The sequence below is a fragment of the Dermochelys coriacea genome, chromosome 15 (assembly GCF_009764565.3).
Source record: "Dermochelys coriacea isolate rDerCor1 chromosome 15, rDerCor1.pri.v4, whole genome shotgun sequence".
NCBI classification, from domain to species: Eukaryota; Metazoa; Chordata; order Testudines; family Dermochelyidae; genus Dermochelys; species Dermochelys coriacea.
The window spans coordinates 11,088,424-11,102,436 of NC_050082.1; the positions used below are offsets into that span (position 1 = coordinate 11,088,424).

Genomic DNA, 14,013 nt, shown 5'->3' on the forward strand with positions numbered 1-14,013 from the left:
TTGCACAGCACAGATTTTGGAATATTCATTGGTTGAGAAGTTCTCCTCCATATTGCAAATTATATCTGAAAGCTGTTGACTAAAAACTGGCATTTCTGTGTCTCTTGGCTGCAGCACCTGGATTGCTAAAGAGGAAAACTAGCAGCAATAGGAACCTAGAGCCAGAGATCAGAACTGAGCTTACACCTGGCTTCTGTGTCAAGTCCAACACCAGAAATATTTTATGGTTCAATATTTAAGCAAAATGGTTAAACACTAATGTTTTTTGTCAAAACTAAGGTAGATATCAGTTTAGTATCTCCAAAGCATGCCCACCCTGCTAGTGCCACAAGTGATGTGGAGTGAGTCAATAAGGACTTTGCTGCATAAACCTAAGGTTGGATAGGAGGTTATATATTGTGCTGAGGGGAAAAGAAAAAATGGGGGCAAATTTTCCAACAGAAATGTGATTTAAATCAACAGTGTCCCTTTAAAAACAGGTTTAAAAGCACTTAATCAGACTAAGGTGGAAATAATTTTCACCACCGAGATCACAAGAAATGCTCAGCATGCATGCAAGTTCCAGAATCTGTGACAAGGGAAAAAATACAGCACTGGTACAGAAAGGCCAGGAGACAAACCGTACTGTCTAACAAACATTTTCTCCTCCTCCTCACATCCCAGACATGCAGGGACTCCTACACACAAGGAACCTGCATAGGGTTTTCCTCTTTGTTGCGATTCTAATGTTGTTCTCCAAAGGACCCCACCCGCACTTCACATTTGCTATGGATGAGGGAAAGGTCAGAGCAAACAAGTTTCATCTGCACTCACAATTTATTCTACTCTTCCTTCAAAAGTAGATGAGGTAAATACACATTTCAGTACAGTCTGTTTCAATGGAAGCAGCCCAATTATCTCTCTCCTTTCAAAGAACTTACCACATCCTAGATCAAGGCGGTATGGGTTTATTTCCCCAAGATTTTACGAAAGAGTGGAGTGAATTGAACAGCCAGCCTGCACCCCAGAAGTGAATGAACATTGAAAATATAATTCCATTGTTTAATGTTGAGACGACTGTAAATTCAGATCAAGTTCATGGAAAGGGAACATGTGGTGGGGGCTACCCCCTTTGGGGCAAAAACTATGGCATGATAGACTCAATTTCCTAGGTGAAGTTCCCAGGGAGAGAGAGGGATTTCAGTGCTATATAAGCCATACTGCTCCATGGCTACACAAAACTCACCTCCTCTAAGTAAGAAGCCTTACATTTCTCTTACATTGTGTCCTACTGACCCCATTACACTCATCAAGATGCAAATACTGACTATTACCCATGGATGAGAGCCTGCCCCTCTTCTTGGCTGAGACCAAAGAATACTGACATACAAACATACGAGGCGAGTTGCCATGTCAGCAGCTACTCCATAGGAGGGATTACGGATACAGCAGGGTTTGGCTGCTCAGAATGGAAAGATGTCTGCAATGGAAGAAAGGGGAAATGACTGGATCCTGGACCATGCCAACCCTACTCTCAGCCCAAGTGTTCTGAGGAAGGGCGAAGGAAGGGACTGGCCCAACTGAGCCTGAGCATCAATTACTGAATCCCCCTCTCTCTGCTGAGTGATGAATGTGACGGATTTACACCTGGATTTCTTCTCAAATCTCAGGACAGTACTGCAAAGCCTCTCTTACTAGCTTCACTGATGGGCCTCAGATGGGCCTCAGAGTTATCCAACTCTTCTGTATGGGGAGTCTGGGGCTTCAGCCCCAAACCACCCTTACCTGCTTGAACTCATCCAGAATTCATATTCAGTAAATAAAGGAAGTAATGATCATCTGCACTATAAATCCCCTGTGGAGAATTATCTAATAACAAACAGCTAATCTGTCAGCTATGCAACTCCACTCCGCTCCATCAGTTCATATAAGCATCAAATCCAGTGACCCCGTTTAATTACTTGTCTTATTATTTCTCAAAGCCCTTTCCTCAGGACTCCAAAAACACTAAGCCTGCGGATTTACAGGAATCAGAGACTGGATTAAACACACAACTGTACATTAAACTGAAATGACATGAGCATGCAGGGCTGGGTTTAGAATCATCCAGCCTGGATGTTAGAAGCCTCTCCCTCCCCACTTTCTTCACTTGTTAACAATACTGCCATTTAAAATATATGGTATAACTTAACACATACTGTTGGGGAAAGCTGTATGGTTAAGCATAAGCCATACAAGCGGAACAAAAGAAAGTATCAAGCAACAAAAGGTAGGAGTATTCCTACCACATCACATCACTATATTATACAGAGGAGATCCGCTGTTAGTGACAGGTATTAGTTTATCATCAATGATTTCATTCTTTTCCCCTGGCCATAGTCAATACCTTCTCTTTAAACTTATATGCACAAAAAATTATCCTCTCTCTTCCTTCCTCACCCCCTTATTATTCTGGAGAAATCCAGCAGGAGAAGCAATAGCTTCCTCAACAGACAATCAATCAGGGGATCCTGCTATTTTAAGAGCATAACAAAAAGGTGCTTTTGGACATTAGGGAAACAACCGTGGATTGGCTGTTGTAGAAGTCACATGATTTTTAATGCTGTGTATTTCACTCCCTAGATTCCTGCTGGCAGGTATGTAATCCTTAACTCTTCTTTGTGAGTGCCAAGGCCAGGGACCAGCAACTTTTGGCACGCGGCCCGCCAGGGTAAGCCCCCTGGCAGGCCGAACCGGTTTGTTTACCTGCCGCATCCGCAGGTTCGGCCGATCGCGGCTCCCACTGGTCACGGCCGCCGCTTCCCGCAGCCCCCATTGGCCTGGAGCGGCGAACCGCGGCCTGTGGGAGCTGGGATCAGCCGAACCTGCGGATGCGGCAGGTAAACAAACCAGTCCGACCCGCCAGGGGCTTACCCTGGCGGGCTGCGTGCCAAAGGTTGCTGGTCCCTGGTCTAGGAACTGGCTGCGAAATGTACTCAGATGCCCTGATGCAGCAGGTCTTTTTCAATCTCTAGTTTCTAGGATTCTCTTCCCCATTTTTTATCTCAAGCGGGCTTCCTGTAATTCCTCCTACTAAGAGAGGTTTGTGTAATTAGCTTCCTTTAAATGTATAGTTGCACTTCTCAACAAACAGAAATAAATCTGCTTTTTAGAATGGCCATAAAACTAGTTTATTCAGCGCTAAAGACTGCACAATGTTTTTGGTAAACAGTCCTTGATCTCTTCTCCGGGGCAAAGAAACAGGTCTTATCCACTTTCGTAAAGCAACATGCAACTTTATGGCATGCTAAGTATTTTGTAATATGGTTCTCTGTGGTTCTAATAAGCATATTTAATTTCATATGCTACTTGATAAAATGCCTTTTACCCAAGATGTTCATAAAGTCAATTCCCTTCTAGGATACAGACATCTAAAATGGAAGCATGAGCGGGGGGGGGGGGGGGGAATGGTTGCTTTAGACCTTCCTACTAAAAAGGAAAGCTCTGTTAAGCGTTCTAAAATCCTGAGTTGGAAACTGAACAAAGAAGCTGTAAGGCCTCACATACAATTCAGAAACCTACATAAAATACTAACTGCACAAATACTTCAGACCAGGGGCTGGGGTTCTTTTTAACAAAGGGAATATTAACTCTTTCAGTGTTGGTTCCTCAGATCAGCAGAACTGAGAGATTTCTAATACACCAATTCCTTTTTCATCTGGCCTGAAAACCCAAGAAAACAGTGACTAAAGAATTGGTGCTCTTTGGAAGTTAGGCCTCTTCCATCAGTATTTGGAAGTCTAAAAGTGCTTACCTTGGCTGTACAACACTCCTGGCAGCTGCAGAATGACTCTGAATGAAGCTTGTTTCAGTTCCTTCACAGACTTCTTGTTTTTAATCTACTGAAATGTGACATTGACCTGGCTTTTTTTGTTTGGGTTTTTCTAAGACAAGTGAACAAAACAATGGAACATAACCCACATAAGTGTTCCTGACAAATGCACAGAAGACTGGTGCACCAAGAGGGAGGAAAAAACTCTAATCCATGCCCTGCAGAAATATATGCATTGATGTGTTCACATTCCCATCCTATTAATCCCAAACCACAATCCTGTTTCGAAGATCAGTTGATTGTGACCTTCTGGTTCTACACTACTTCTTCCGTTTCCTGGCCGTGAAGTTGGATGTATCCACTACATTTAAGTAGGAGTCTGCTGTATGGTGGAGAGCTACATGCTGTGGAGTTTAGTATTATTCTCTTCAACAGAACAAGCTCAGCAAAAATGTAAAACTTAAGATAGTTTTGTTTTCAGCTGGATGGAGCAGAATGGTTATGTGAGATCACCACTAAACCCAGCAGGGCACCAGCCCCCAATCATGATCACCCTACACCCAGCAGTCACTACGTCCTTAAGTAATACTCAATCCCAGTCCTCTGGCCTGACACTGAATCCGACCAACCCAGCACCCTGCTAGACAAAGGAAGCTATGTCTATACATGCTGTAAGGCACAGAAATAAGAGAGAGGGTTAAACATAAAGCGATCTGTGTTCTTTGTTACCCACACACCCACCCTGAATAGATAGAAAGTATTAACTGCCTATGCATCTTTCTATACTCTTAATACTACCCACTGATATTGCAAAAAAAATGTTCACTTAGTTCATCAGGATTTCTGAGCTGTAATCCTTTTCTCATGTCAAACAAGCCACAAAACAATTGTCTCTCACATTTATACAGTTTCTAACAGTTTACACCCTAAAATCGAGTAAACATGGTGAACACCCCTCAGCAGAAAAAATATATTTTACTATAATATAGCAACAACTTATTTCCCTTCCTCACAGTAGGTATATGCATTTCACCTGCAGTTGTTGCTGTTGGCCAGAATAAACTTCTAAAACACTCCTGGTGAACAACTTCTCAGATCCCCAACAGCTGGCTGGCTCGCAGTCTGTCTACTAGATCTGATCTGACCTGCTTTTTGCTTTAAGAAAGCAGCACAATGCAGCTGGTCCTCCTGTCCAGCTCATGTTTCAGCCATTCAGACTCCAGGGTAGGAACTGTTAAGGACGTCCCAATATCATCAGAAGCATCTGCATTCCCACAAAGCCCCAGCTCTCTTTTTCCCCTTTAAGAGGAGGAGACAAGGTGGAAAAAACTGAAAGGAAACTAAAAAGGAGCGGGATAAGACTGCATGACAACATAGTCTCTCAGTTCCCCAGATGGCTTCCCAGCAGTGTATTTACAAAACAGCAGACTCATACCAGGGGCTTGGGAGATAGTATCCAGGCCTCTGTTAACAAATCACCAACTGAAAACATATTAAGACGGTTTAGGCTGAATACCAGGGAAAGTTTCTGACAGTAACGTCTGTTGATCATGGAATAGTCTCTGAAACAACCATATTACTTGGGAAATTTAAAAATTGTACTGGAAAAAGCAACAGAAAATGTTCACTACAGAGCAATTCTCCAGACCAGGGATTAAATTTCATACCAGTTGGATAGAAGAGAGCATGTATGTAAAGTGATCCAGTTTGGATTTTTTGTTGCTGTTTTCTGGACATGTTTCCAGAAATGCTGATGTACATGTTCCCAGCCAAAGAGTACATACAGTTTTATAAAACCCTTCACAACATTCAGATAGATTGCTCAATAGGTGTCTTGTGCAATGAAAGAGACACTGTAGCAAAAACTATCCATCTGAAAAAACAGTTTGAACGTGACATTGAACTCTACAACATCTTAGGAGTAGCTGAAAAATGTAGGGGAAATTGTGAGCAAGACTTTTGCCACGCCACCCCACCATTCCCCCTCTCCCCTGTTGAAATTTGAACTGTTTTGAAATTTTCTGATCAACGCTACAAGAAATCAGAGATTTCTTTTGTATAATTAGACATATGTCCATATAGCACTCAGGCACCAGAAAAAACAGAGGAGAAGGTATGACACATAACAGGCCATCTGGTCTAGGGATAGGATTTCACTCTTCACAGGCAGAAGAGCCAGGGTATGGAGTCGCACAGGTGGAAGACTTTTCATGGATTCTTTCTTGGGATATCCTGGTCTATGATTCAGGATCTCCCATCACAGAAAATACTATTACTACTGCACCATGTGCTGCCTTACTAAAATGGTACTGAGTAACGCTGCCTCACTTGTCCACAAGCAGCACTATAGAACTATCCCTCTGCTATCAATCCATCTCAGTAGGAAACATTCATTTGCAAAAGTGGTGAGCACCAAACAGATTCCTAAACATGAATTTAGGGACCTAACTTTAGGCTTCTATTTTTTAAAGTCTTGGCCTGTGATATTAAGCTTCCCCCCTAGAAGAGCTGGTTTTCACCCTGTTATTTGCCGCATACAATATCAGATGTCCCTATAAATTAGTGCCACCTCCTAAGGTTCACTGGGTTCTCTCTAAAGCTGTATCTTTACTTGGTTTTTGCCACTCTTACTATGCCACCATTACACAAAAAATAGTATTGCAAAACAAATGAGATAAGAACTGTGGAAGCAAATAAAGGACAGCAGTAAGGAATTCCCTCTATTTAAACACTACTCATCTTGTCACACTGTTTATCTAAACTCACTCTTTGGCCAAGGTTTCCTTGTGTAAATTATGCTATCAACAATGCCACAGTATCAACAGAGAAGGAAGTGAGTGGAATTACTCCTGGATACTATATATCCAGGATACTAGGCACACAGAGGCCTTGGCCAGGAAACGTTCCCTGATAGATTTGCGCTTACTGCCTCAAATTCCTTCTTCCACCTGTATGATAAATATCTACCTCTTTCATTCAGAGCTCTCTGCTTTGCCTCATCTAATTAAATGAAAGCTAATCCTCTTTAGTAATCACAGAAGAGACATACCAATAAGTTAACTAGTTCAAGCTATAAGCCACATAATGTCTCCAGGAAAGTTATAAAGAAAGCTCCACGCCAGAAACCAAGTGTTCCCTGTTTTCCTGTCATAAACGGTGGCAATACATTAAAAATTTAAGGCACAATGGGCCTAAATTAAGTTAAATATTGTTTTAGTCCTTTCTCTCCCTCACAAAGATTTTGTAAACTAATATAAATAGGAATATTTTCATGATTTTAAAAATTCACTGCAAAATAGCATATTCACTTTACTGCAGTGATATCCGCAAACAAACTTGTGCTGTGCTAGTGCATGAGAACCAGTTACGGAAAATGACTGTCCTAGTTTCAATGATGTGCAGCATCTGTGGTGAAAAAACAAATGAGATACGTAAAATTTCAGCTTTAAAGAAACGTGGCATACAGCTCTTCCATTCAGGACTGATTTAATGCTTTGATGAAGGATAATCATGAGAAGACAACAAATCCTTGAAGACAATATTTAAGCTTTTGTTTAGTGACAAATATTAACGATACATCCTATATGAAAGTTTTCAAAATATACTTGAAGCAGAGAGAAGAAATTGCTTCTACCCAGTTCCATTTTTTTATATTCCAATTCTACTTTTTTGTTGATCAAGATGAATCAATATTGACATATATATAGTTACATACTAAAAGAATTCAAGTAGGAATAATTATTGAGGCACAAGTTATTGCTTATTTTTTAATTTATTTCTGATTGTGCATGAATATATACACTTTGCTAAACAGAATTAAAAACAAAGCTTCTTCACAAGGGACCATATCTACCTGCATGTTTTCAAAGAACCTAGCACAAATAATAAGCGTTTTGCCAGTACTGCAGCATTTCAGATGCCTCTCTAATCCATGTTTTCTCTCTGTATAAAAGCTGTCCACAGCTCATCCCCTGGCCTTATAAACAAGGAGATAACCCTCCTCTCTCCCTTGCCAAGTTTGCTTCCAGGGATGCCAAAAAATGCAGAAGGGAAATAATGCAAAAACACAAGTCAACAAAAATAGATGTTCCAGTTTCCAGTGAAAGGCACAATATAGCTATTATTTTGTTTAAACCCTCCATTGCTTGTAACACCCTCTTTGAAGTCTGAAAATTGTTTCTCTCTTTTCTAGGTATTTCCCATTTGGCAGCCTTCCCTTCCCCGCTCCATGAAAACATACAATGGAGAGTAAGCCAACAAAGTAGGTATCTGAAAGGGAGTGGGAAAACCTACCAGTGTGCTGTGTGTGTACCTGTTCACCTGGAATCTTGCTTACACGTTTGAAATTCTTTATGCAATTCCCCCCTACACAAAGAAATCTTTCAGTACTAGTCTTGTCTAAAGCTAAATCTATGCCTGCATCTCAGAACTTAAAAGCAACGCCAAAAAAACGCAAGCCAGAGTATTAACACAATGGAATAAAAACAGTTTGGTAAGGAAATATTCCAATTTCACACTTCCAATGGGTTTCTCAACAATGAAAAAAATATTTTAACTATGAAAAATTCTTTAGTGTCCTTTTAAATACGACTACTTCCCAGAAATTTACAAGTCCAATTTATGGTACATAAAGCCACAAAATCTTTTACTAGCCCTATTCTAAATAAGTTCAAGCAGTTTGGGAAAGGGAAGCCTGGAAGATAGTTTGCAGATAAATCCCTCACAAACTGTTACAGTACAAACTGTTCACATCTGGACTCTTAGGATCAAATCCAATTTGGGTCCCAAGTAAAAAACAGTTTAGGGATTCCAGTCTAGTCCCTAATATACATATGCCCAAAACACAAAACCACACCAACTGGCCAAGCACTCAGAAATGGAAGAGGAACAGAAGGATGCTACAGGTCAGATTGAGGCAGAGGAGCATGTTCTGCACTGGCATCAGTCCCTCATTTTCAGAAATGACAAATTTACTCAAAAACAGAGTGGGGCAAATAAAGTAGTTTGTAACTAGCTGCCTGTATGTTTTGCAACAAAACAAACCTAACATATACATAATAAACTGTTTGGTCAATGTGGAACTCTATAATGTATTTAATGTTCTGTACATGATATGTTTCAGAGTAGCAGCCGTGTTAGTCTGTATTCGCAAAAAGAAAAGGAGGACTTGTGGCACCTTAGAGACTAACTAATTTATTTGAGCATAAGCTTTCATGAGCTACACTTAAGTGAGCTGTAGCTCACGAAAGCTTATGCTCAAATCAATTTGTAAGTCTCTAAGGTGCCACAAGTACTCCTTTTCTTTTTGCGAATACAGACTAACACGGCTGCTACTCTGAAACCTGTCATATGGGGTTGTGTAATTTTTCTGTTTTTTTTGCTAAAAATGGATCATTTAAGTTACTACAGAACACGTCCATGCACCTGATATTCATACTTCAGTTTTATGACAACTTATAAAGACAAAGTGACAACACTAAAGATCAACAATCACTAGAGTAGAGAAGGAACCACCTTTGAAGGGAAAGCTCTCTTTAATGGTGTGGATGAGCTAGAATCATTAGAGATTAAGATATTGTTCTGCGAGAAAGTTCTCAGAAGGTGTTCACAAGGAATCTAGATAAGAATTGCCTTCATACTAATTCTGAATAGTAACACATTTGCATGGTACATTCCCTATCCAAGGATCTCAAAGCTTTTCACAAATATTAATTCAGCCTCAACTTTCTTGTGAGGTAAACAAGAATTACCCACACTTTCACAGGGGAAGAAATGAACGCATAGAGAGATTATGTGACTTGCCAAAGATCATGCTGCAACTCAGTGGCAGAAGTGAGAATACTACCAATAATTCCTGAATCCCACTCCTATGTTTAGGGGTTAGACAGAGCCATCTCCTTCACATGCGCTGGAGACACTTGTTATCAACTAGGATAATAAACTCAACACAAAATGTTTTTCAATGCTCATATATGTAACTGCAGAATGCCAGTCTGTATCTTTATTCTGTATCATATATACCGTCTGTATTTCCTGTTTTAATAAAAAAATTAGCTGTGAATGGCTTTGGGTGACTTTTAGGCTAGATTTCCATTTCAATACACAACAGTTAGCAAATTTTGAAAGTGCATTAAATCTTCAGATATGCTACAACTCACTAGCATTATAAGAATACTCCAAGGCTGGGACATGAGAACATTTCTTCTACTGAGCACAAGAACTGAAGTTCCTTTAGAATTGCTGTAAACCCCACGCCTTATGCTCTATGCCAGCCAATCATCTTTTAATTCTATCACTAAGATACAAAAGTGAAAAAGAAACGGACTTAAACTGTCCAAGCTGCATCCGTTACAGCAATTGGTAGAAGAAATGTGTTGGCTGTGCTAAGAAATGAGAGACACCTACAGTTCTTAACATGTCATTACATTGGCTTTAGCAAGCAGGATTGGGAGGTGAGGAAACACACTTTATGTCTTCTGTCGGTTCTGGTAACAGAACACAATCCAATTTTTCCCTTGTTGAAAGGAAGCAGAAAAGTTTGTAGCAAAATGTGGCATGTGGTACAAACCCATCACAAATATCTTACCTCCCATTTGCTTGCAAGCTTGATTGGTATCTCAATGCCCATTTTCTCCAGCTGCTCCTCCTTGTACTTTTCATATTGTCTGTATCCTGCATATCCTCCACCTGTGGCCACCAGAAAGTGGAAAGGGCGCAGTCGGAATGTTCGCACTACCGGTGCAGTGTGAAGCTTTCTCCTGTCTAACAAGAAGAGGCAGATCTTTAGGAAACAGGACAGCTACAGAGTAAAAACAAAGTTATAAGGGAGGAAGGTCAGATCAGATGCTGAGAATGTTAGAGAAGACTGCGTGTTACAGTGAATGCATGCAGTCATGTTCCACTGACACACAAGATGCATACAAGGTCCTGTTACTGAGGATGCACATACATAAAGATGGGTCACTGCTGACCTGTGCCACCAGCAGCCACTTCCTGAAAGCATAACTTGTGATTTAAAAGCATTGCTGATCCCCAACCTCCATATCAGAAGACACTCTGGAAATCATGAAAATCTTGTTATCTCAGATTGTTTGGCCGGGGTCTGATAAAAACAGCACCCATGATGCATGAGGAAAGGAGCTGACAATATTTCCAGTACAAACCCAGATTTTTACTTTAAACAGACAAATCACAAGAAATTAGCTGAAGGCTGACGCTGGCATGATACTGACCAAAACCAGAAGATCATATCCAGAACTCCTCCCTGGATTTTAAATAGTCACTGGAGTGGTGAATGTCACCTGACCCCATTTCAAGCAAACATCTTAGATGGGAAGTATACTTGAATTCTAGCAGAAATGTAAAGATGAAGGCTCTATCCACAGCAGAAGCAGAACTGTTCTAACTATAAAAATATTTAAATATGGTTACTGCTTACACAATTTCCGTCCCAAGCAGGCAGGGATGGTGTCAAACTGTATTATACCCCTCACACTAGGAAGTGGGGATCTATAATACCATTTGGTTAGCACAGTTCTCAGCAATACAATCCTGTCAACACTACTCAGGGAATCTGCATTGGAACCTTGTAGCTAGCAACAAACACATTTAAGTAAGGCTGTAATTTCATAGACTTTAGAACAAAAGGGACCTTTAGCTAATCTAATCTGACCTCCAAGGGCAGCCTCCCCATTGGTGAATTGAACCCCAGTCTCCCTTGTGACAGACAGGGATACTTACCACTAATAAGAAACTTAGTTTTCAACATGCTGTTCCAAGTGTGGGCAGGATGGAAGCGTTTAACAAACTGCAACGGCTATGGATGGGGTTTTTTTGTGTGTTTTTTAAATGTGCTCTTGTGTTACTCCACATTTAAATACTCTTTCCAATCTTTCTCCTCTATTTCTCCCTCCATTTGATATATGCATTATTGTAATTACTCCTGAGGGCATTCTGTACCAAAAAATTAAAAATTCTGCACACAAGGTTTTAAAATTCTGCAAAATTCTGAAAATTTTATTTGTCAAATAAATGTGGAAACTCCATTGGGGAGCACGGCACTGGCTGCACAGAGGTGGGAGATCACTGTGCTGCTCCTGCCCAGGACATGGACTCGGCCGTGAGGCTGAATCCAACCTTGATACAGCGCAAGGACCGGGCCTGCCCCAGAAACATCCCAGGGCCCTGCCCCTCCATGCCAGGTTCAGCAAGGCAGGATCCAAGTGTGGAAGAGCTTAGTGTGGGGGAATCCAGGTGTGGGTTGTGAGGGGCGGGCAATCTGGGTGCACGTGGCTCAGTGTGGGATCTGGGTGCAGGGAGGATTGGATGCACAGGGGCTTGTTGGGGGATTCTGGGTGCAATAGTAATGGAACTGTGCCGGGGGGTCCAGGTGAAGGTGGTTTAGGCTCAGCGGGGGGGGGGGGGGTGATAGAGCTCGGCAGGGGGGACTGGGTGTGGGGGGCTTAGTGGGGGGAGTTCCAAATGCTGGGGGAATAGGGCTCAGTGGAATGGAAATCTGGGTGGCTTGTCGGGGTGGTCCAGGTGCAAGGGGAGGGGGGCTCAGGGCGTGGGGGGGAGGGGTTGAGGCTCAATGGGATGGTCTGGGTATGAGGGGGTCTGGATGGGGGAGCAGCTCCCTGTACAGTGATTCCCCCCAACCCCGCAGCTGAGGAGAGATGGGTGCAGGAAGCGTGGGGAGAGAGTTTGCAGAGCTACAACCGGGGGAGAAATATGGGGGTGGGTCTTCCCCAGCCCAGCCAGGACTAGCAGCTGGGCCAGGCGCAGGGTAGGAGCCACCAGCCAGGTCTTCCTCAGTCCCGCCCCTTCCCCACAGTGATTTACCTCTCTGCTGGTTGCTCTGGGCACATGAAACATACTGCTGGGGAGGGTTGTGTGGCTTCCCTTTGCTTCCCTGTCTGAAAGTCATTTTTCTGTGGGGAAGCAAATAAATCTGCGGGGAACATTAATTCTGTGCATGCACAGTGGCGCAGAATTCTCCCAGGAGTAATTACTCCTCCTGCTGTCCCCCTGCAACACAGTTTGCCTATGCTTCCTTTGCTTTTCTGATTCCCTATCTCTATCTTTGGCTTTGTATTCATTTCCTCTACTCTACCTTTCCTGCAATCTGTCTGCTCTTCACATCATCTATTTTTCATAGCTTCCATTTATATAGCCCCCTGGGTTTCTTTCATAGTTTCCAACTATCTTTTTTTCTACATTTGCCTTCCTTTCTTCAAATAGGCTGTACTTTTTTTCTCCCTTGTCAGCTGGGCACATGGTCCTAGAGATCAATGACTATGAAGTAAGAACACCTAACCACATACATGAGGATCAGTTACTGATCTAGGCTGGATCATCAGGATTCATATTAACATGGTACATTGCCCAATCTTGGGAAAGGAACAAACTGCTCCACATCACAATATTTTCGATTTATTTTCTATCTTTATATATGGGGTCCCTCAAAGAGGTGCTACTTCACCAGGGTTAAATATTAGAAGTTTTTACAGTGAATAATCAGCTGCTGGAGACAGAAACAAGGTATTATACACAATTACAGTGTAATATAGCTTTGTTGTTCTCAGCATAGAGATCCCAACCACCATACCTTTCATTATGGCTGTATGGTAAGGGGAATCCTGAAACCCTATGGTTAGATGCAGGCAGGGGAGGAGGGGTGTCCCTGAAACTTTTTTTCTCTTGTAGCATTGGGTCACGTATGGAAAAGGTTGAGAACCACTGATGTCACTAATAATAATTGTTAATTGGCAAGCTCCTCTTGCACAAGAAACGCCTTACACATTGCAATGTTTCCATTTTCTGACAAGGAGGATACTTCTATGCTGCATTGTTACAGAGCAACAATGAGAGAGCAATAATAATGAATGCTAATATCAGTACATTATAATAGCAGCACAAAACAAATGAGGGAAAGCGACAGCAGAAAGTGTTCTCCTCCCAAAATCTTTATAAACAAAAAAATTTAAAAACCCAGGTCTAACAAGCTAATTGGGTATTTTAAAATGTGTTGATAATTCTGATATTCATACTGCAGCCAAGCTGAGATTTCTCAATAATGTACCACATCAAAGAGGCAGCACTAGTGAATAAGAATCACTTGGTTTCAGAAAGAACTACCAAAGGAAAAAAAAAAATCTATCTGGGTGTGGACAAACTAGATTCAGTGGGGAGTAAGGAAGCACTGCCCAAGAAACAAGGTCTCA

At 41.7% G+C, this 14,013-nt stretch overlaps 1 protein-coding gene across 9 annotated transcripts in view; it reads right to left on the reverse strand.

Moving 5' to 3' along the window:
* The window catches only part of PISD (phosphatidylserine decarboxylase), a 46,728-nt gene that overhangs the window by 20,618 nt on the left and 12,097 nt on the right, over nt 1-14,013 (reverse strand). For 4 of the 9 annotated variants that reach the window (XM_038373678.2, XM_038373675.2, XM_043498072.1 and 1 more), the window contains one exon: nt 10,377-10,552. In XM_038373678.2, the coding sequence (XP_038229606.1) occupies nt 10,377-10,552 (176 nt within the window). Of the gene's footprint in view, nt 1-3,772; nt 3,903-4,823; nt 5,066-10,376; nt 10,553-14,013 lie in introns of those variants that run through there. The other 5 variants (XM_038373676.2, XM_043498074.1, XM_043498073.1 and 2 more) reach the window with 5 other exon arrangements.